The sequence below is a fragment of the Neovison vison genome, chromosome 3, assembly GCF_020171115.1.
Source record: "Neovison vison isolate M4711 chromosome 3, ASM_NN_V1, whole genome shotgun sequence".
NCBI lineage: Eukaryota > Metazoa > Chordata > Mammalia > Carnivora > Mustelidae > Neogale > Neogale vison.
In genome coordinates this window covers 213,042,742-213,063,552 of record NC_058093.1, presented here as the reverse complement: position 1 = coordinate 213,063,552, position 20,811 = coordinate 213,042,742, and the positions used below count along the sequence as shown (strand labels likewise).

General features: G+C 43.5%; 1 protein-coding gene across 1 annotated transcript in view; it reads left to right on the top strand.

The window, feature by feature from the left end:
• Positions 1-3,168: 3,168 nt before the first annotated feature.
• Positions 3,169-20,811, top strand: part of CRKL (CRK like proto-oncogene, adaptor protein) — a 39,566-nt gene continuing 21,923 nt past the window's right edge. Inside the window, exons 1-2 of the mRNA XM_044243771.1 lie at positions 3,169-3,990; positions 16,816-17,281. Coding sequence (XP_044099706.1) covers positions 3,680-3,990; positions 16,816-17,281 — 777 coding nt within the window. The 5' untranslated portion in view covers positions 3,169-3,679. The remainder of the gene's footprint in view (positions 3,991-16,815; positions 17,282-20,811) is intronic.

The window sequence follows — 20,811 nt, the reverse complement described above, 5'->3', positions numbered from 1 at the left end:
ACATTTATAAAAAAGGACTTCATGGGATGTTGGTTGGAGTAAGTAAAATAATGTATTATGTGAACTTTAGTGAATTGGAAAGCACTATATAAATTAGGTATTATTGAGTTCTTTAGTTAAGTAAAAGATGCCTCAGATTTGACCCTGCAAATTAGAAAAATACTGACACAACTGACAGGAAAGGAGAAGCTGAAAGGCACAATTTAATCCAAATGGAAGCTTGTCTTGAACACGGGTTGATATAGAGCTAAACATCAGGTCCAAATAACTATTTGAAATATAGTTATTATGTTAATTAACAGGAAATAGTAACACCCTCTCTTTACCTTCACTACAATCAATCTTCATTTTTCCCTGGTTTCTCATCCTTATCCACCTGTATTCAAACACTATTTATTAAGCATATAATATGTGCTGGGCACTGTGTTAGGCACTGGGAATACAAAAAGTAATAGTAAAGGAGGCTGGCCTCCAGATGCTCAAATTAGGAAGAGAGAGAAGCTTATAAGCAATCACAATGGAATGCGGTAAGAACTTAAGCTATGACCACAGTGGTTTGCACAGAAATCATAGGGGGTGGTCAGATTTTGTTCTACTTTTAGAATATCTGTGTTTCAGAGTCACCAATAGGTAACTCCTAAAGGGTTCATGATTAGTGTATCAAAGGAGACGCTGTAGAGAGATTAAGGGATGAGCTTCTACTCTGAAAGACTGGAGAGAAAGGTGCTATCAAAAAGACCAAGAGGGGTGCCTGGGTGGCTCAGTTGGTTAAGCCACTGCTCAGGTCATGATCCCAGGGTACTGGGATTGAGCCCCGCATCAGGCTCTCTGCTCAGCAGGGAGCCTGCTTTCCTTCCTCTCTCTCTGCCTACTTGTGATCTCTGTCAAATAAATAAACAAAATCTTAAAAAAAAAAAAAAAAAAAGACCAAGAAAGGGACCCATGAGTGGCTCAGTCTCTTAAGCATCTGCCTTTGGCTCAGTTCATGATCCCAGTGTCCAGAAATCGAGTCCCGTATCAGGCTTCCTGCTCACCCTGCTTCTCCCGCCTGCTCCGCCTGTAGCTCTGTTTGTGCTCTCTGTCCGACAAGTAAATAAATAAATAAAATCTAAAATACAAAAAAACAAGAAGGTGTATTTAGAGAGGTAGAAGAAATTATGTTAGTGAGCCAGAAGCTTAAAAAAAAAATAAAAATAAAATAAGCTTCCTGGGGCTTCCTGGATGGTGCAGTTAAGCACCTGCTTAAGATCATCACTCAGGTCATGATCTCAGGGTCCTGGGATGAACCTGCATGGAGCTCAGCAACATGTCTGCTTCTTCCTCTCCCTCTGCCCATGCCCCCTGCTCATTTCACACTCTCTCTAATAAATAAATAAAATCTTATTTTTTTATTTAAAAATATTTTATTCAAATGAGAGAGCAATAAAAAAATCTCATATGATGTTTAATGTCAAGCATTGTTTTTTTTTTTAAGATTTTATTTATTTGAGAGATGGGGTGGGGGGGCAGGTATCAGGCACTATTCCAAGCATTTTACGTGTATTAGCTTGTTTAATATATGAGCCATGGAATGATTAAGTAACTGGCCCAGGGTAACCCAGGTAGTCAGCTGGGAGCAGGATTTGAATCCAAACAGTCAGCTTCAAATTTTGAGTTGTTCAAATTATACCTCAGAAGGGGCGCCTGGGTGGCTCAGTGGGTTAAACCGCTGCCTTCGGCTCAGGTCATGATCTCAGGGTCCTGGGATCGAGTACCGTATCGGGCTCTCTGCTCAGCAGGGAGCCTGCTTCCTCCTGCCTCTCTCTGCCTGCCTCTCTGCCTACTTGTGATCTCTCTCTGTCAAATAAATAAATAAAATCTTTAAAAAAAAATTATACCTCAGAATAATACAACATGACAGTATAGGGGTGGGGGATGAAAATCTACTTATGATGAGCCACAAAAGGCACTAAACCTTGACATTTCTCCTTTAGCTTACCCGATGATGGATATCACCCACCAACCTAGAATCTAGTATATGTCCAACGTGAGGGATGCAAACGGCCAAAATGAAATTCCATTGACAAAGGAATCTAAGTATAGGTTTGTACTGCCTGCGTCTCCCTTCTTGGACATGCTTTCCTGTCTCTCCAGTTCCAGGGGTGGTGCTACCAATAACCCGGCACCAATAGCCTGGTGTTTTTTCTCAATAGTCAATCATTCAACAAATATTTCAGCATCATGTCGGGTCCAGATGCTGTGCTAGCCCCAGCAGGGAACAAGACAGACAAGATCCCAGCTCTCTGGTAATTTCATTCTAGTGCGGGATGCACGGCGTGGAGACAGGTTACACGGACCTGGTGGGAATAGGGTCAGCCAGGGGGAATGCGAGAAGATTAACTAGAGAAACAGCAGAATCCGGAGCCTACTAGGTCTTCAGGCCAAGCCCAGAGGAGTCTGCATTTTACTTATCACTTAAGAGCTAATGATAGCCAGATTGCACCAGACGGTAGACTTCCTAGATCACTTAATCCTTTTGATCCAACCTTCACAAACCACCATTTGTGCTTGTTGCGTCTCCTGGCCACTCTGGGTCCCTTGGCCTACATCAGGCCACCTCGGGTCTAGGTCAACTGGTCCTCGCAGTCCCCGCGGCCATCTCCTACCAGAGCCCCTTGGACCCACTCAGGCCTGTCCGCCCGTTTGTCTCCCGCGGCACGGGACCCCCTGAGCCCCTCGGCCAGCCAAGTCACCTCAGTGCCACGCCTCCAAGGCCAGAGAAATTCGGCATGCTCTTTATGCTTTGTTCGCTGATCAGGTTTTCGAAATGCCGCTGCCTCTCGACTCCAGCTGTTTTCCTGCCAGAGCGGGGCCAGCCCGCAGCGTCAGCGCCCCCGGAGGCGCACCGCAGCCCAGGAAGGGAGTGGCTGCAGCCACCTCCTCCTCCACCACCCCCGCCACCCCCGCCACCCCCGCCTCCTCCGCCTCCTCCCCCTTCTCCTTCGCCTCCTCCGCCTCCTCCACCTCCTCCCTTGCTGCCCGAACGCGGGAGCGGCCGAAATCGGCGCACGCCCCGACCGTCACCACCGTGCTCCTGATTGGCCGCGCCATGTAACGTCACGGGGAGGGCCCGGGCGGCAGCTGGGAGCCAGAGCCCGCGCGTGCGCAGATCAAGAGCGCTGGGCGGAGGGGGAGGTGGCCGGCCGCTTCGCCCGCGTCCGCCATTTTGTTGCTGTGGCTCCTGGGAACGGGCTGGGCAAAAACCGCCCCGGAGGCGCGACGCTCCTGGGAGTCCGGTGCTTCGTGTGGCGGCGGGGATCACTGCAGAGACTTGGGGGGGGCGCGGAGTCGGAGCGTTCCCGGCCAGGAGTGACTGAAAGCACCCCCGGTACGCCAGGAAGCCTGAGAACCCCGGGGCGGCCTCCGCTGCGGCTCGGCTTCTCCCGTCCCGACCTCGGGCTGTGCCCTGCATTCCCCGGGCCGGCTCCCTCCGTGAGGCGGTCCCGGCGCAGGCGGGCGGCGGCGGAGGATGCTGCGGGCCCGGAGCCGAGAGGAAGGTGCTGGCTCGGCCCTGTAATTGCGCCTCGAGGTGTGCCAAAAGGCCCTTCCTTGGCCGCAAAGCCGTCTGTCGGGCAAAGGCGTCCAGAACAGACGAGAGCAGCCGCCGCCCCGAATCGCCGCAGAGCCGCGGTCCGACACCATGTCCTCCGCTAGGTTCGACTCCTCAGACCGCTCTGCGTGGTACATGGGGCCGGTGTCTCGCCAGGAGGCTCAGACCCGGCTTCAGGGGCAGCGCCACGGTATGTTCCTAGTTCGCGATTCCTCCACCTGCCCCGGGGATTATGTGCTGTCCGTGTCCGAGAACTCGCGGGTCTCCCACTACATCATCAACTCGCTGCCCAACCGCCGTTTTAAGATCGGGGACCAGGAGTTTGATCACTTGCCGGCCCTGCTGGAGTTCTACAAGATTCACTACCTGGACACCACCACCCTAATCGAGCCCGCACCCAGGTACGCTAGCGCCCGCGCTTTCCCGGGCGCACAGCCGGCTCCGACCGCCGAGGAGGGTAAAGAACGGTTCGCTTGGGATCGAAGAGTAGGGGGTGGGGGGGTGATTGAACCCGTTTCACCCCATTCTGAACCAAATGATTTTCCAGAAGGCGTTCTGAACGGAAAAATAGTGTCAGGATCTGGGTCACTGGATGTGGGGATGCGTTTTAAATTTGTTAAACGGCGGTTGCATAGCTAAAATGCCCGCTTTTTGCCTTTAGTCACGTTTTCTATTGGGTATCCTACTAAAGAGTTTTTGTTTTTATTTTATTTATTTATTTTTTTTGTTTGTTTTTAAACCTTTTTTGGACCACAGACTTCTTTGAGAATCTTAAGGTAGCTGTGGCATTTCCCCCTCTCTAAAAATGCACGTACACACAACTTTACACACCATTCAAGGTTCTTGGGCTCCCTGCTCCGGTTTGAGAACTCTTGGTCTGCAGCCTTTGGAACAAATAGTCAACAAATGGAAATGCCTGAGTCTTTATAGATAAAAAAACCTTTAACGGTGAAATAACAGAACTGTATTTAAAAAAAATTAAATATCAGAACTGTATATTGATACCTTGGTGCCAGGTTTGAATTACACCAGACACCTTTTGTTTTGTAGTTAAAGAAGGTGCACCGGCTTCAGCGAGGATGTATTTTTGTGTTTTTATTTTGTAGTTGACCCCAAGCTGGACCATTAATAGGCCAGAAATCCATTTGATTAAGTTCTAAGGAGTAATAAAGCTATAATGTTAATAACAAAGGGAAATTTTTGAGCTACACCTTCTTAATTCTATCCTAGTTGAAGGCGTATGTTTTGTACATTTGTAAGTCTAAATGATTTAGTAAAGTTAAGCATCCAGGTCCTCTTTTCCAAGTAAAATGCATTATTTTATTTGATAATTTGCTTTAACTTGTCTTCAGTGTTTTATTACGTTTCTTTTATTTAAATTATGCCAAATTTGAACTGAAGAAATTTCCTGGAATTTTTTTAAATGAAAGGTATTTTACTGCCATTTTGCTTCTTGAACTTATGTTTTTAAAGGATAGTGTGCTCATTTTTGGAATGAGGTGTTTCTGACTTTATAGATTTGCTGAGAAGATAGTCCTCTGAGCTTTAACCATTAAGAGCTATGATAATTAAGGAGCACCCACTAGATGGGTAAGTGTTGCTTCCGTGGAATAAGAGGAAACAAAGCCATGACAGTATAATGACTAAGATTAACTGCTGAACTAAATGGACTTTAAAAACTGGGAGAAAGTGAATATAAATCAAATAGTGTATAACAAAGACCTAGGCATCAAGAATCTGATTGGTGAAATCTCCAGGTCCCCAGAGATGCTGGTAATTGGAGTCAACTTTGAGCACAGTATATTCTAATATGAGGGGTTGGAGAAAATACTAGAACCAGCTATGAGATTTTTAATATATTTCAGTGAATTACTTTTCCAACTCAGAGAGATTAATTAATAGCATTAATTTCAGGCATTTATTAAGCCATGCGCAAGGCATTGTGCTTGCTTTGAGGTGACAGGTATTAACTGCTGTTTAGAATGTGCGAGTAAATGGTTTGATCTCCTTCTAGAGAGAAAAAGGAGTATGCTGCGGTGGCCTTCATTACCAACAAAAACAACTCCACATTTTTCATACATGGGCCTTTCCAGATACCAGACATAACTTTTCTGTTTTGGATGCCTGTCCTCCTGCCCATCCCCACCTTGTTCTTCCTTTAGTGCAGTCCCATTAAGCAACTCATTTAATCCCTGGTAGCAGTTCTTGCCTACCTTCTCACACTTGTGTACCTTTGCTCCAGCTGTTGGTTGGGCTCCTGGCTCTAGGTTGACTGCTTAACCCCACCCCACCCCTTACCTCACCTGTTGAAATCTTAACTGCTGGGGCGCCTGGGTGGCTCAGTGGGTTAAAGCCTCTGCCTTCAGCTCAGGTCATGGTCTCAGTGTTCTGAGATCGAGCCCCACATCAGGCTCTCTGCTCAGCGGGGAAGCAGCTTCCTCCTCTCTTTCTGCCTGCCTCTCTGACTACTTGTGATCTCTATCAAATAAATAAAATCCAAAAAAAAAAAAAAGAAATCTGAACTGCCGTTCCAGGCCCCTCAAATAATAGGGCCTTTCCCTGACCCTCCCACTTACATGCAGCTGTAATTGTTTCTCCTCCTCTTCACTTTCTGCCCCAGGCATGTTGCTGTAATTTAGGTTTTTATATTCCACTGGTATCTCAGGACGGTGATCACAATTCTGTTTGAATTCGATCTGGACTGAATTTACTTTCTTAATCTTTGGATTTTCTCCCCCAGCCTAAAATTCGAAGATTGGTTTGATAGGTTTTCAGACTTTATAGAAAACTAGAGGTACCCTGTAAAGTCTTGGCCAAATGGAAGTCAGTTTAATGCCTCTTCACACCTCAAACAAGATACTTTAAGTGGTTTAGGCATCAAAACTGAGCTCATTAGGCCAGAGTTTCGTACCCTTTTGCTAAAAGTTCATTTTTAAAATATTGCTTAGTGAAAAATTACAATTGTATGACTTCCTTGGAACTTAAGGACTGGTGTTTGTTTCCAGTCTGATCTTTTTTATTGGAATGTTCCGCAACATTTAGTTTTATATTTTTTAAAAAAGATTTTATTTGAGAGGTGCCTAGGTGGCTCAGTTGTTGGGCATCTGCCTTCAGTTTGGGTTGTGATCCTGGGGTCCTGGGGATATTCCTTGGATATTCTTTTTTTTTTTTTTTTTTTTAATTTTATTTATTTATTAGAGAGAGAGATCACAAGGAGGCAGAGAGAGGAAGGGAAGCAGGCTCCCTATTTAGCAGAGAGCCCGATGTGGGGCTCAATCCCAGGACCCTGGGATCATGACCTGAGCTGAAGGCTGAGTCTTTAACCCACTGAGCCACCCAGGTGCCCCTTCCTTGGATATTCTCTCTCTCTGCCCCTCTCCAACTCCCCTTGCTTGTGTTCCCTTTCTTGCTGTGTCTCCCTCTGTCAAATGAATTTTTAAAATTTTTTTTCATTTATTTGAGAGAGACAGAGCCTGCGCGGGAGAAAGAGCATGAGCTGGGGGAGAGGCAGATGGAGAGGAGGAGGCAAACTCCCAACTAAGCAGGGAGCCCAATGTGGAGCTCTATCCCCAGACCCTGGGATTATGACCCAAGCCAAACACAGACACTTAACCAGCTGAGTCACCCAGGCACCCCTAGTTTTATATTTTTATTCAGATATTTACAAGAGTTACATCCCAGTGATGGGGACTGAGAACAATGGATGGCCAACGTACTTTCTCCACAATAGAACTTCCATTTTATTGGAATAGACAAACTAAAATAGGAAAATAAATGAAATACAACATTAATAAATGCTATGAAGGAAATGAGGTTGAGCAGAGAGAATATAACAGGAGGGACCTACCTGACATAGTGTGGTCAGGGAAAGCCTGAAGCTATCTAAGGGTAGAGAAGAGGCAAGCCTTGGGAAAGTCTGGGCTAAGAAGGGGGGAAGAGCCTTCCAGTAATAGGGAAAAGCTTACACAAAGTCCTGAGGTCAGAAAGATAGCTGTTGGGTTGGAAGTGTGGTGCTTAAATATAGGGGTTCTATAAGAAGAGTTAGGGGATGTAATGGTGAAGATAAGGCAATTGGATTTTTTTTTTAAAGATTTTATTTATTTGACACAGAGAGAGAGATCACGAGTAGGCAGGGAGGCAGGCAGAGAGAGAGGGTAGCAGGCTCCCCGCTGAGCAGAGAGCTGGATGCGAGACTTGATCCCAGGACCCCAAGATCATGACCTGAGCTGAAGGCAGAGTCTCAACCCAGTGAGCCACCCAGGCGTCCCAAGGCAATTAGATTTTATTTCAGATGCAGTGGGTGCCATTGAAGGAGTTTGAAGCACAGGAGTGATCTGGAGTTGTCACTGTTATCTGGGTGCAAAAGGATGGTGGCTGATGATGTATTTGTCACAGGTCATATAGACTGATGTAGAGCTGTGACTTGGAGATGCCTGTTTTGGAGTTGATTGATGTTGCTGATGGGAGGGAATATGGTGAGGGAAGAGAAAGGAAGAAACAAAGATGACTTGGTACAAGTCCTTTGTGTCCTCTCAGTTTATCTTATTAATTGCTTTTTATATTTGTCTGGTGTTCCTGTGGTGGATTTTAAATTTAACCCCACAAAAGTGTCATATATCATGTCAGATGGCTTTTGTTGATTAAGTGGCCCTAAAGGATTCTTGCAGAATGTGGTTGTAATTTTTTTTTTTTTTTAAGATTTTAATTTTATTTATGAGAGGGGGAGCTAGTGCCAGGGAGGAGCAGAGGGAGAGGGACAGGCAGACCCTGAGATCATGACGTGAGTCAAAACCAAGAGTTCGGCACTTAACCAGCCCAGCCACCCAGGCATCCCAGATGTAGGGGTAATTTTTATATTATAGTTCTGGTAGATAAAACCTGTGGTGGTTTTCACTTCCAATTTATTTGACAATAAATATTTTTAAGATCTGTTCACTAAGTTACAGTTAATATTCAGGTAGGGACTCCTGGGTGGCTTAGTTGGTTAAGCATCTGCTTTCAGCTGGGGTCATGATCCCAGGGTTCTGGGATTGAGCCCCGCATCAGGGAGCCATTAGTGTCCTCAGCAGGGAGCCTGCTTCTCCCTTTCCCTCTCTGCCTGGTGCTCCCCTGCTTGTTATCTCTCTCTCTCTCTCACTGGCAAATAAATAAAATCTTCTTTAAAAAACATTCAGGTAATTGCTGGTGTTTTTTATTTAATGGAGGTGATTTCCATTTTAACAACAGAATGTTTCAGAAGGTTCCTAAGTAAATTGTTTAGATATGAAAGCCGTTTTCCTGTGTTTTAGAAGCTGTGTTTTGCATAGCTTGCTTTGTTTATATAATTCTCTAGCTTTAGCTTATGCAACTATATGAAGGCTAGGAGGAAAAGCTGAAAAGTAAAGTTTTTTAACTGAGGCAAGTGGACCCTTAGAGAAAATCTTTGATTTTTGTCAGCAGACATTGCACATGTCATGTACTTAGTAACACGGAACTAACGTTGACTCAACAATCCCTGTCATATTCTTGAGAAGGTTACTGGTGCGGAGTTTGTTTGTTTGTTTAAGATTTATTTATTTGTCAGAGAGAAAGAGCGCAAGCAATGAGAACAGCAAGCTGCCTTCTGAGCAAGGAGCCCCGTGTGGGACTCAATCCCAGTATCCTGAGGTCATGACTTGAATTGAAGGCAGACACTTAATTGACTGAGCCACCCAGGCATCCCTGGTGCTGAGATTTTTTTTAATTAAAGGCCACTTCCATGCTGTCTACTATGATAGAATAGTTGAAAAAGGATGCCCAGCTTAACCTGAGTGTGCAGAAGAGGGCCCTCCCACTTGTGAAGCAGAAGCCAGACCCTGCATGGACCAGAGGATGCCACTGACCACATGGTCATACCACCCACATCACCTTTTCTAAATATTTGAGGGAACTCAAATCTGGACTTCTAGAATTAGGAGTGGAGGAGATTACCAGTAATTTTGATTAGCATAGAATTTGGCACTGTGAATAAACCTTTGATTTTCCTCTTACCAGTAGTTTAAATCATCTGAATTTGATTCAGATAAGATACAAGAACATGGTCATTATGCTGGGAGTGGAATCTTGCCCAGTTAAGAGATGTGTTCCCAGGGTATGTAAAGTACTGGTAGCCATTTGATTTGTGACTTTTCTCTTATTTAAAACTCAAATGCAGATATATATATTTTTTTAACCGTAGAAAGAATTTTTTCTTTTGACCTAAAGAGTTGGACTAGATTATTTCTAGGTTTCCTTCAGGCTAAAATATTTTAGTTGTTCCTGATAAGTAAAAGGGGACAGTGCTTATTAGTGGGAGTTCACATTATTTTAGAATCAGAGCTAAGATCACACCAAGTAAGGTGGGGCCATTAGGCATGTGGCAACTAGTCTGGAATGATGACTGAGAGCATGGATGAAACAGTGGTGAGCTGAAGAGGCTTGGACAGCAAACCAAACGACGTACAGGATTTCTTTGTCTTTATAACAGAATTAAACCAGATATAGAGAATTGGGGTGCTGAAGTTTCTGTGTTTTCAGAAGGAGGGGAAAAAAAGGATAGAAACAGGAGTGGGAAATGCTTCCCTATGTCTTTGGCATTTTATTTTTATTAGCAGGAATTTCACTGTATTTGAGCCTACTCTAAACCAAAGCCCAGTACTAGTCTTAAGGCATGTAATGGGAGTTATCTTGGGTTTTAGCTCTTGAGAAGTTCAGTATATTGAACAAGTTAAAATAGAATACCTTGGGAGCTTAAAATCAAGAATGATCAACTGAGGGGTCAGCGAAGGCTTGAAGAGATGAGGAGGGGAGAAAAAGGTGGTGGGGGCTCAGCTCTGTCTGAGGATTCTCTGCCTCTGCCCCCCCAACTTGTGACACTCTCTCAAGTCTGTATTTTATATTTATATATTTATATGTATACATATTTATATTATAAGCTTTATGTGTTTATATTATATATTATATAAAATATTTTATATATTTGTATTATATACAAGGATAATATAAATATATGTTAATATATATATTTAAGATTTATTTATTTGAGAGTGAGACAGAGTAAGCAGAGAGAGAGGGAGACAAGCAGACTCCAGTGAGCAGGGAGCCTGATGCTGGGCTCAGTCCCAGGGCCGGGAGATCATGCCTTGAGCCAAAATCAAGTCTGCACTTAACTAACTGAGCCACCCAGGCACCCCGATAAATAAGTCTTTAAAAAAGAATTTTGTTTTGTTTTCCAACTTTTTACTGTGAAATACTTTAATACATACAAGAGAATATGTATATACATGTATATAATATAATTCACCAATACCCATGGGACCCCTTTATTATTATTTTTTTAAGATTTTATTTATTTGACAGAGATCACAATTAGGCAGAGAGGCAGGCAGAGAGAGAGGAAGGAAAGCAGGCTGAGCAGAGAGCCCGATGGGGGGCTCGATCCCAAGACCCTGGGATCATGACCCGAGCCAAAGGCAGAAGAAGCTTTAACCCACTGATCCACCCAGGGACTCCCATGTGACCCCTTTAAAAAACTAGATTACCAGTACCTTTGAAATTCTCTTCTCAGAGGTTGTATTCCTTCTTTTGCATGAGGGAAATTTTAGGCTTAGAAGATACTAACGCTTAGGTTTAAAGACAGTGTTTTATCTGTGCTTCATACATGAAGCTGAGAGTGCTTTTTATCTAAAGGAGAGGAGGTTAATTGATGAGGTAGGAAAAGCCAATTTCCAGTTAGTCATCCAGGGCCTTCCTATTCAGTACGCTGTGGACTGTAGGCATAAGACAGGGAGAAGCCTGGGTCTTAGAGTATTTGAATGGGCTTAGAAAACTCGTTGTATGTCAAATTTATTTTATTTTTTAAAATATTTTATTTATTTATTTGAGAGAGAGAGCACAAGCAGGGTAAGGGGCAGAGGGAGAAGCAGACTCCTCGATGAGCAGGGAGCCCGACGTGGGGCTCAGTGTCAAGACTCCAGGATAATAACCTGAGCCAAAGGCAGGTGCTTAACTGATTGAGGCACCCAGGTACCCCTCTTTGTATGTAAAATTTAAAGAGGAGTTTACAGGTGCTCTTTTACAGTCTTGAACAAGTCAAAATGAGAAACAATGAATTGTTACAGTTTTATGTTACATATTACTTTGTGCTGTGAGACCTAATAGAAAGGGCAAGATAATCTGCCCTGGCATCATCATGGTTTCATGTCTGCAGTGGAATTTATGTGTAATTTGCAGGGAATTTTGATGAATACAGGAGTTTAAGGGTATCAGGTGGAAGACTTTGGAACTTATGTCAGGGATGTGCAGCTGGGAGATTGATGTGAAATTTAGGGATATCTGCGCATGTACTAAATCAGGAAATGAGTCTTATTGTCATTATAGCAGTATAATGATGGAGAAAGTATAAGCTATCCCTCCATTGTTGTAAGATTTGCGTATATCTTTTCACCAGGGATGTATTGAAAGTTGAAAAGCATGCTCTGCTCTTTTAACCCGGTAATCTAGACAGTGAATCAGCAAACTTTCAATAAGGGGGCAGATAGTGAATATTTTAAGCTTTTAGACCATATAGTCTCTCATAGTTTCTCACCGGTGCCCTTACAGCACAAAAGCAGTCATAGACAATACTGTAAATGAGTGAGTTTGGCTGTGGTGTAATAAAACTTAATAAAAGTATACAGTAGGCTGAATGGCCTACAGGCGGTAGTTTGCAGACTCCTAGGCCAGACTCAAGTTTTTGTGTAGTGTACTGAGGCTAAGAATAGTTCTTATATTTTTGAAAGGTTGTATTTTAAAGAAAGATGAATATATAACATAAGCCATATGTGTAGTCCGCAAAACCTCAAACATAGACCAATCTTTTAAAAAGTTTGTCAACCTCGAGGGCCTTATCAGTTTGTGCTTATAGGAATGAGCAGTGTGCCCTGTGAGTTGTGGGGAGCCTGGGAAAGGGAGCATTTTGAACCTTTGGGCCTTTAGTCTTGTTCTGATTTAGAACCCGAATATATGTAAGCCTGTCTTCAACAAAATCTTTCAATTCCAAAGGGGGCTAGTTTTCAGCTTCTAGTGCATTGCCTCTTTGCCTGTTTTCCTGCTCCTTAACAGAACTCATTCCTTCCTTTGAGTGCTCCTCAACCCTATCAGCTTCTGTCATGGTACATTAGTTACTCTTTTTGCTGTGTTTTTGTCTTCCAGTCTCTAACTATGCTAAATTGGCAGTCTTTTAAGAGCAAGAACTTGGTTTTAATTCATTGTCTCCCATGTTCTCAGTATGTAGTAATTCTAGTGGATACTAGAATTGAATGAATTTCATTACTGTTCATTACTGTTAATCCCCACTGAAACTCTACTAGTGTTCTTAGTTTATATTGTAGAACTAACTGCTTTTGGGGCACCTGGGTGGCTAAGTGGCTTAAACCTCTGCCTTCAGCTCAGGTCATGATCTCAGGGTCCTGGGGTTGAGCCCCGCATCGGGCTCTCTGCTTGGCGGGGAGCCTGCTTCCCCCTCTCTCTCTCCCTGCCTCTCTGTGATCTCTCTCTCTGTCAAATAAATAAATAAAATCTTTAAAAAAAAAAAAACAAAAACCCAAAACCTAACTGCTTTTAACTTTTTAAGTATACGAACAATGAAATACCCTTGGATGAGGTCTGAGATGGAACTGATGGTGCTTTTAGTAAAGTATCTGAGATTTATGTAGTATTACCCAAACTTCTTACAGATTGTCTGTGGCCCTTGAAATAGAGGTAAGGTGTACCTTAAAGAGGGTAGGAGTGGGGAGCTGATCTGGGTGCTCAGCAACAACCAGGAACTGTTGTGCGTGTTTCACGCACAATCTGACGTTAATTCCCATGCACCCAAAAGACGCAGGGTTTATTCCTAAGGCTGACTAGCTCTCTGGTTATGAGTGAGTACTCTAGAACCAGACTGCCTGAGTGCAAATCTAATAACCCTGTGTTTGCATTGGCTTCCTCATATGTAAGATGGATCTCAGCAATCACAGCAATCACAGGATTGCTGAGAGGATGAAATAATTTAAAATCTATACGGACTGCAAACAGTGCTTGGTACAGGTAGTAAGTGTCAACTCTTATTACTGTTGTTCCTGCTGCTACTCCTGCTATCTCTTTTTTTTTTTTCCTTAAGATTTTATTTATTTATTTGACAGAGATCACAAGTAGGCAGAAAGGAAACACAAACGGGGAGTGGGAGAGGGAGAAGCAGGCTCTCTGCCAAGCAGGGAGCCTGATGCGGGGCTTGATCCCAGGACCCTGGAATCACGACCTGAGCCAAAGGCAGACGCTTAATGCCCAGCTGCACCAGAGGTTTGTTTTGTTTTGTTTTGTTTTAAGATTTTATTTACTTATTTGACACAGAGAGAACGTGAGTGAGCACAAGCAGGGGGAGCAGCAGAAGGAGGGGGAGAAGCAGACCCCCCTGAGATTCTAGAGGTTTTAAATCAAGCTCCTATCACCATGGCATAATACATAGACTGTTGTTAATTCAGTTGTTAGTATACTATATTAAACTAGGCATTTACATTTAAAAGATTGAAGTTTTGCCAAATTATGAAGACTGCCTTTTGGAAAATAGTGTGGCAGTGTGTACCAAGGGCCATGAAAATGGCTCTGTTCTTTAATCTGGAAATCTAGGCTTTACAAAAAATCTAATACTGAGATGGTTCATTTGGTTGGGCATCCGACTCTTGGTTTCGGCTTCCACTATGATCTCAGAATCCTGAGTTTGAGCCCAAGGTTGGGCTCTGTGTTGGGTGTGGAGCCTGCTTAAGATTCTCCCCCTCTCTGTCTCCCCCTCCCACCCCTTAAAAAATTGAATATCAAAAAACTATGTTAAAAAGACTTTGTGATGTTGATGATCAAATAGGGAGAAAGAAAAACTAAATATCCAGAGACACAGGGATTCTTAGTTCCTGCAGGCTCACAGACTGACATGTCATCCTGACAGAGGTAAATAAATGATCATGTAGACCAGTGATACAAGGAGACACCTGTGGTGTGGTATTTGGCAGAAAAACCAGCATGGGCATACACAAGACTCTTTTTTAAGAAAGCCATAAAGTCTGGTGCCTGCGTGGCTCTGTCTGTTAAGCGTCCAAATCTTGGTTCAACTCAGGTCCTGATCTCAAGGGTCATGAGATTCAGCCTGGCTTTGGGCTCCATGCTCAGTGGGAGTCCGCTTAGATATTCTCTCTCTCTGCCCCTCTCCCTGAGTGCGAGCACTTTCTCTCAAATGAATAAATCTTAATTTTGGCCAGTGGAAGGGGTGAAAAGGTAGCTATGATGGGGCAGGAGCTGTAGGACTTTTTTTCTCTCTTTTGTTGGAAGGGGGTTGTTTTTAAGATACTATTTATTTGACAGAGAGAGAGATCACAAGTAGGCAGAGAGGCAGGCAGAGTGAGAGGGAGGAATCAGGCTCGCCGCTGAGCAGAGAGCCCGATGTGGGGCTCAATCCCATGACCCTGGGTCACGACCCGAGATGAAGGCAGAGGCTTTAACCCACTGAGCCACCCAGGTGCCCCAAGATTTTATTTTATTTTTTAAAGTAAGCTCTATACCCAACACAGGGCTTAAACTCAGAACCAGGAGACTGAGTTGTATGCTCTACCAACTGCGCCAGCCAGGCATCCCTTGTTTTTCCTTTTCTGCTGAATGTTGTAACATGGTAGCTTTTTTTATAAAGAAAAAAAATTAATTAAAATATTTAAACATAAGAGATCATGTTGTTAAATGAAGTAACTTTTTAGATCATTAATTGGAGGGAAGGAAAAGACTGGACATGAGCTAATAGACGATCAAACGATAAAACAGGTGTCTGGGTGGCTTAGTTGGTTAAGCAGCCTACTCTAGATTTTGGCTCAGGTCATGCATGATCTCGGGGTCCTGGGATTGAGGCTTGTGTTGTGTTCCCCTCTCAGCAGGAAGACTGCTTGAGGATTCTCGTAATCCTTCTGCCCCTCTACCTGCTTGCGGGCTCTTTTTCTCTTAAGTAAGTAGATAAATAAATGATTTTTTAAAAAATAAATAATCTTTTTAAAAAAGATAAAACTGGGGCGACTGGGTGGCTCAGTGGGTTAAGCCTCTGCCTTTGGCTCAGGTTGTGTTCTCAGGGTCCTGGGACTGAGCCCTGCATTGGGCTCTCTGCTCTGCGGGGAGCCTGCTGCTCCCATCACTCACTCTGCCTCTCTGCCTACTTGTGATCGATCGATCTCTCTGTGTCAAATAAACAAATGAATCTTTAAAAAAAAAAGATAAAGTGGAAAGCATGGTCAGTGGTTAAATAGGTATTTCCTATCCTGGTTTCCTATCCTGGCTTACTCTCCCTCAAGACTACTCTAGAACTGGGCTCTGGTGATGGTTCTGCAGGTGTAGTCACTTCAGAGGTGCAGACTCTTCGGATGAAGCCCAGGGTTTATAACTCTGGTGTAGATTCTCTGCTTTAGAAAAGTTAAGTGGTAGGCGGGACCAAATGGTAAAGAATTTTTTTTTCCCAAAAGTTCATGTATTTGCAACTTCTCAGAACATTTCTTAGGTGAATAGAGACTTCTGTACTTCTTTTGAAGAAGAGGCATTACGAAAGGGTGTACTGGAGAACAGGGACTGCACTTTTATAACTGACTCTGGGAGGGCATTCTGCAGCTTGCTTGGCAAATACATGCTAATCTCCTGAGCACAGCAGAGGGGTGTGGTGGTGTCTATGGACTGACGCTTTGATGAGAGCTCTTGCTTGTGAGTTCTGCTGTGAAAAGTTCCCTGTGTTTTCATTTTGATGCTCAGATGGTTTATGCATAAAATGCAGTATGGTGTATAAACCCTTTTCTGGTTTTTGTATTTTGAGGGACACAGATGCCCAGGAAAGTGTGCAGGAAGCATGCCATAGATTACAACCAGGAGGAAAAATGTCTGACAGGGTCCTAAGGAGGGCAGCTACTGAACTTATTCAGGATTTTTAAAATAAATTCAGATCACTTTTATCTCTGTGTAAACAAAAAGTGAGTGTGAAACAGAGATGGTGTGTATGTGTGTGCACTTGACATGTGATTTAACAAGGTCTGTTCAGAGACCATACAAACTGCAGAGCATGAAAGTGTCAGAACCTTCTTAACTACTGAGAAGATAAGGAAATAATTCATCATAGAGAAGAAAGGTTTACATAAAAGTTTGACAAACACTGGTATTGAGTAAGATTTTTCTATTAATTTTCTTTCTCTCTGAAGGTACCCAAGCCCACCAATGGGATCTGTATCAGCACCCAACCTGCCTACAGCAGAAGAAAATTTGGAATATGTACGGACTCTCTATGATTTTCCTGGGAACGATGCTGAAGACCTGCCCTTTAAAAAGGGTGAGATCCTGGTGATAATAGAGAAGCCCGAAGAACAGTGGTGGAGCGCCCGGAACAAGGATGGCCGGATTGGGATGATTCCTGTTCCTTATGTTGAAAAGCTTGTGAGATCCTCACCACATGGAAAGCATGGGAATAGGAATTCCAATAGTTACGGGATCCCGGAACCTGCTCATGCCTATGCTCAACCTCAGACCACAACTCCTCTACCTGCAGTTTCCAGTACTCCTGGGGCAGCGATCAACCCTTTGCCATCCACACAGAATGGACCTGTCTTTGCAAAAGCCATCCAGAAAAGAGTACCCTGTGCTTATGACAAGACTGCGTTGGCATTAGAGGTAAATTTTACAGGGCTGGTTTTTGGGTCCTTTGACATTCAGTTTTCATTTTTTAAAATTTTGTTTCTGCAAAGTTACAACTGCTCATTTAAAGTTCTGTCCAGGGGAGTAAGATGTCTGGGTGATTTTGGAAGATCCACTATGAATGTCCCACATGACTCTTTTGTCCTTTCCTATTCCTTGTTTCTCCCAAGGTGTAGTCTCTTGTAGTAGTTGGTTTTCTTCCCAGTAAGAATAGATCATGGTTAATAGAGACCCATGACATAGAGATGAAATCAGCATACAGGTGGACATACAGCCACTTGAACAGTTCCATATTTCTAACACTGTGATTAATTGAGGAGAAATACGAATAAGTGTCTTAGAATTTCTCTTCAGCTAGGCAGAAGATATAAGTTTAAAATATCTCAAACCAGGGTACCTGGGTAGCTTAGTCAGTTACATGTCTGCCTTCGACTCAGGTCACGATTCCAGGGATTGAGCCCCATGTTGGGGCTCCCTGCTCAGTGGGGAGTCTGCTGCTCCCTCTCCCCCTGCTTGTACCCACATGCTCGCTCTTTCTCAAATAAATAAGTAAATCTTTAAAAATAAATAAATAAATAAATCTTTAATTAAAAATATCTCAGGGGCACCTGTATGGCTTAGTTGTTAAGCACCTGCCTTTGGCTCAGGTCATAGTCCCAGGGTCCTGGGATTGAGCCCTGCATCTGGCTTTCTGTTCACCAGGAAACCTGCTTCTCTCTCTCCCACTCCCCCTGCTTATGTTCCTTTTCTCACTGTCAAATAAATAAATAAAATCTTTAACCAAAAATAAATAAAATAAAAACATCTCAGACCTTACTTATTAGATTTTTTTTTTTTTTTTTTTTTTGAGATTCTTACAAAGCTTAGCATATAACTGTGGCTTTCTGAACCAAGAAGTCCTGAAGATCAATGTTGATAAGCCTGTTGAGGGCATAAAACTGTATCACAGAAAGTAGAAGTTTGATGAGACATCTAATAAACCTAGAGTGACGGCCATAAATGAGCACAAACCCTAGAGGAAGAACAGAAGGATTTGAAAAATGGATTTTTTTGGGTGCCTGGATAGCTCAGTTAAATGTCCCAACTCTTTTTTCTTTTTTTTAAAGATTTTCTTTATTTATTTGAGAGAGAGGAGGAGGTCAGAGAGAGAAGCAGACTAACTCCCCATGGAGTTGGGAGCCTGATGCAGGACTCAGTCTTGGGACTCTGGGATCATGACCTGAGCCGAAGGCAGACACCCAACCAATTGAGCTACCCAGGCACCCCAAGTGTCCAACTCTTGATCTCAGCTTGGGTCTCAATCTCAGGCCCATGTCAGGCTTCATGCTGGGTGTGGAGCCAACTTAAGGGGAAAAAAAGATTTTTTTAAAAAAATTTCGTATTTTTAGGACAGTCCAGTATATTTTTCATACTATTTTTGTAAGGTATAAAATATGTGCAGTGAGATGGGCCCTAAATACTGACGTGTCAAAACATGGAATTTGATGCCGCAAATCCTAGCTCTTCACTTGTTGATAACTTGTGAAAATGCTTTGTGAGCTGCAGACTACTAGGTAAATAAGTATCATAAAATTACAGTTGAATACTCTTTGTTGGTATTATCAAATTGCGTATATGTTGGAGAAGCTGAGATTAAGCTAGGGATTGTTCTCTCTGTGTTCACCCCAAGGTCAGAGTAGGGCAGGGTTGGGAGACAGCTTAGATATATGATGGAAGGATGAAGTAATGGAGTCTGTTGCCTCAAAAAAGCAGAACTTAGGGGTGCCTGGGTGGCTCAGTGGGTTAAAGCCTCTGCCTTTGGCTCAGGTCATGATGTCAGGGCCCTGGGATCAAGCCCCACATCAGGCTCTCTGCTCAGTGGGGACCCTGCTTCCCCCTCCCCCTCTGCCTGCCTCTCTGCCTGCTTGTGATCTCTGTCTGTCAAATAAATAAATAAAATCTTTAAAAAAAAAAAAAACTTAACCCACAGAGCAGGCTATCCACAGATAAAAGCTAGCATTGATTTTGTGTGTGTGTTTTTTCCATTGGTTATCCTCCATTTTCTCTGGATGAAGAGTAATGTCCAAGCGAACTACACCTGAAGGTTTGTTTCAGAGTCTGATTACTTCTCCTTCTCACATTGACTGTAAAGGAGGAGTGAGCTGCTGAGGCTTGTGGCAAGGAACCAGGTCTAGGGAGGACCCACATGCTTTCAATGCTTCCCAGTGGAGGAACAGGAAAGAAACCATGCCGAATCCTGGCTGAGTAGGCCTTCCAGCTTCTCATCCCCACACAGACCTGCCCCTGCACGTGTATACACCTTTAGCCTAGTTCATACATCAGCACCTTAAAATTACATAGGGTGTTCTGGGCTCTAAAAATCTTCCTTTCACATCTCTTGTCTCATCATAGGAATAGAGAGCTAGGACTCAGAGAGTTGTTGTGACTCACATGTGTTAGACACACGGGGGTCGAGGCACCCAGACAGAATTCCAGGTTTCAGAGAGAAAGTCAGGAATTGGGCTCTTACTTGAGCTAGGGTTTAAAGCCTTACTCCATTTAGGTCACTTGCCTGTTGACCTCCACTCTAAGATGTGCGCGCATTTCAGAAACTGTATCTCAGGGCACCTGGGTGGCTCAGTCATTAAGCGTCAGTCGTCAGCTCAGTTCATAACCCCAGAGTTCTGGAATTGAGCCCTGCATCAGGTTCACTGTCCTGCAGGAAGCCTGCTCCCTCTCCCACTCCCCCTCTGGCTGTCTCTCTGTCAAATACATAAAATCTTTAAAAAAAACAAACAAAACCTGTATGTCCTTTGCCTTGCTCAGAGTGTGCATGGGGGCAGGGGGGTTGTAGAGTGGGAGACCAGGTACTATAAAGGGGATCGTTCATTTATTTTTTACTTTTTTTAAAGATTTATGTATTTGAGAGAGCGCACACATGTACACAAGCTGGGGCAGGACAGGGGGACACAGAGGGAGAAGAAGAATCATTGAGCAGACTGCACTCAACAGGGAATCTCAACATGGGGCTCTATCCCAGGAGATCTCAGATCCCTCAGATCATGACCTGAGCTGAAATCAAGAGTTGGCTGCTTAACTGAATGAGCCACCCAGGTGCCCATAAAGGAGATTATTCAGAGCTTGGTGAGCAGATATGTGGGTAGGTGCCTTAGACTAGATGAGGATTAAGAGCCTGGTTAATGATGTATATTTTAAGATAACCCACATATTTGGCCATTAGGCAGTTTCTCAGACTCCAGAAAGAGGTCTCCATACCTGAGTCTCTTCTTGACACTACCCCAGCTGTGTAAGTCTCATCAAAGACTTGCTTTGGTGTTTCACAGAGTGTAAGGGGGACCTGAGAAACAAACTTTTGCCAAATTCCATTTAATGGTATTTCTTATTTTGTATATTTAAATGAGACTTTTGGCTATAGCATAAGTAAATAGTTCTGTGAATTACATTATCTTCCAGAACTTAATGCTTGTCTGATCTTGTTAAAAACAACTCTCTTGAGATTTTTGCAA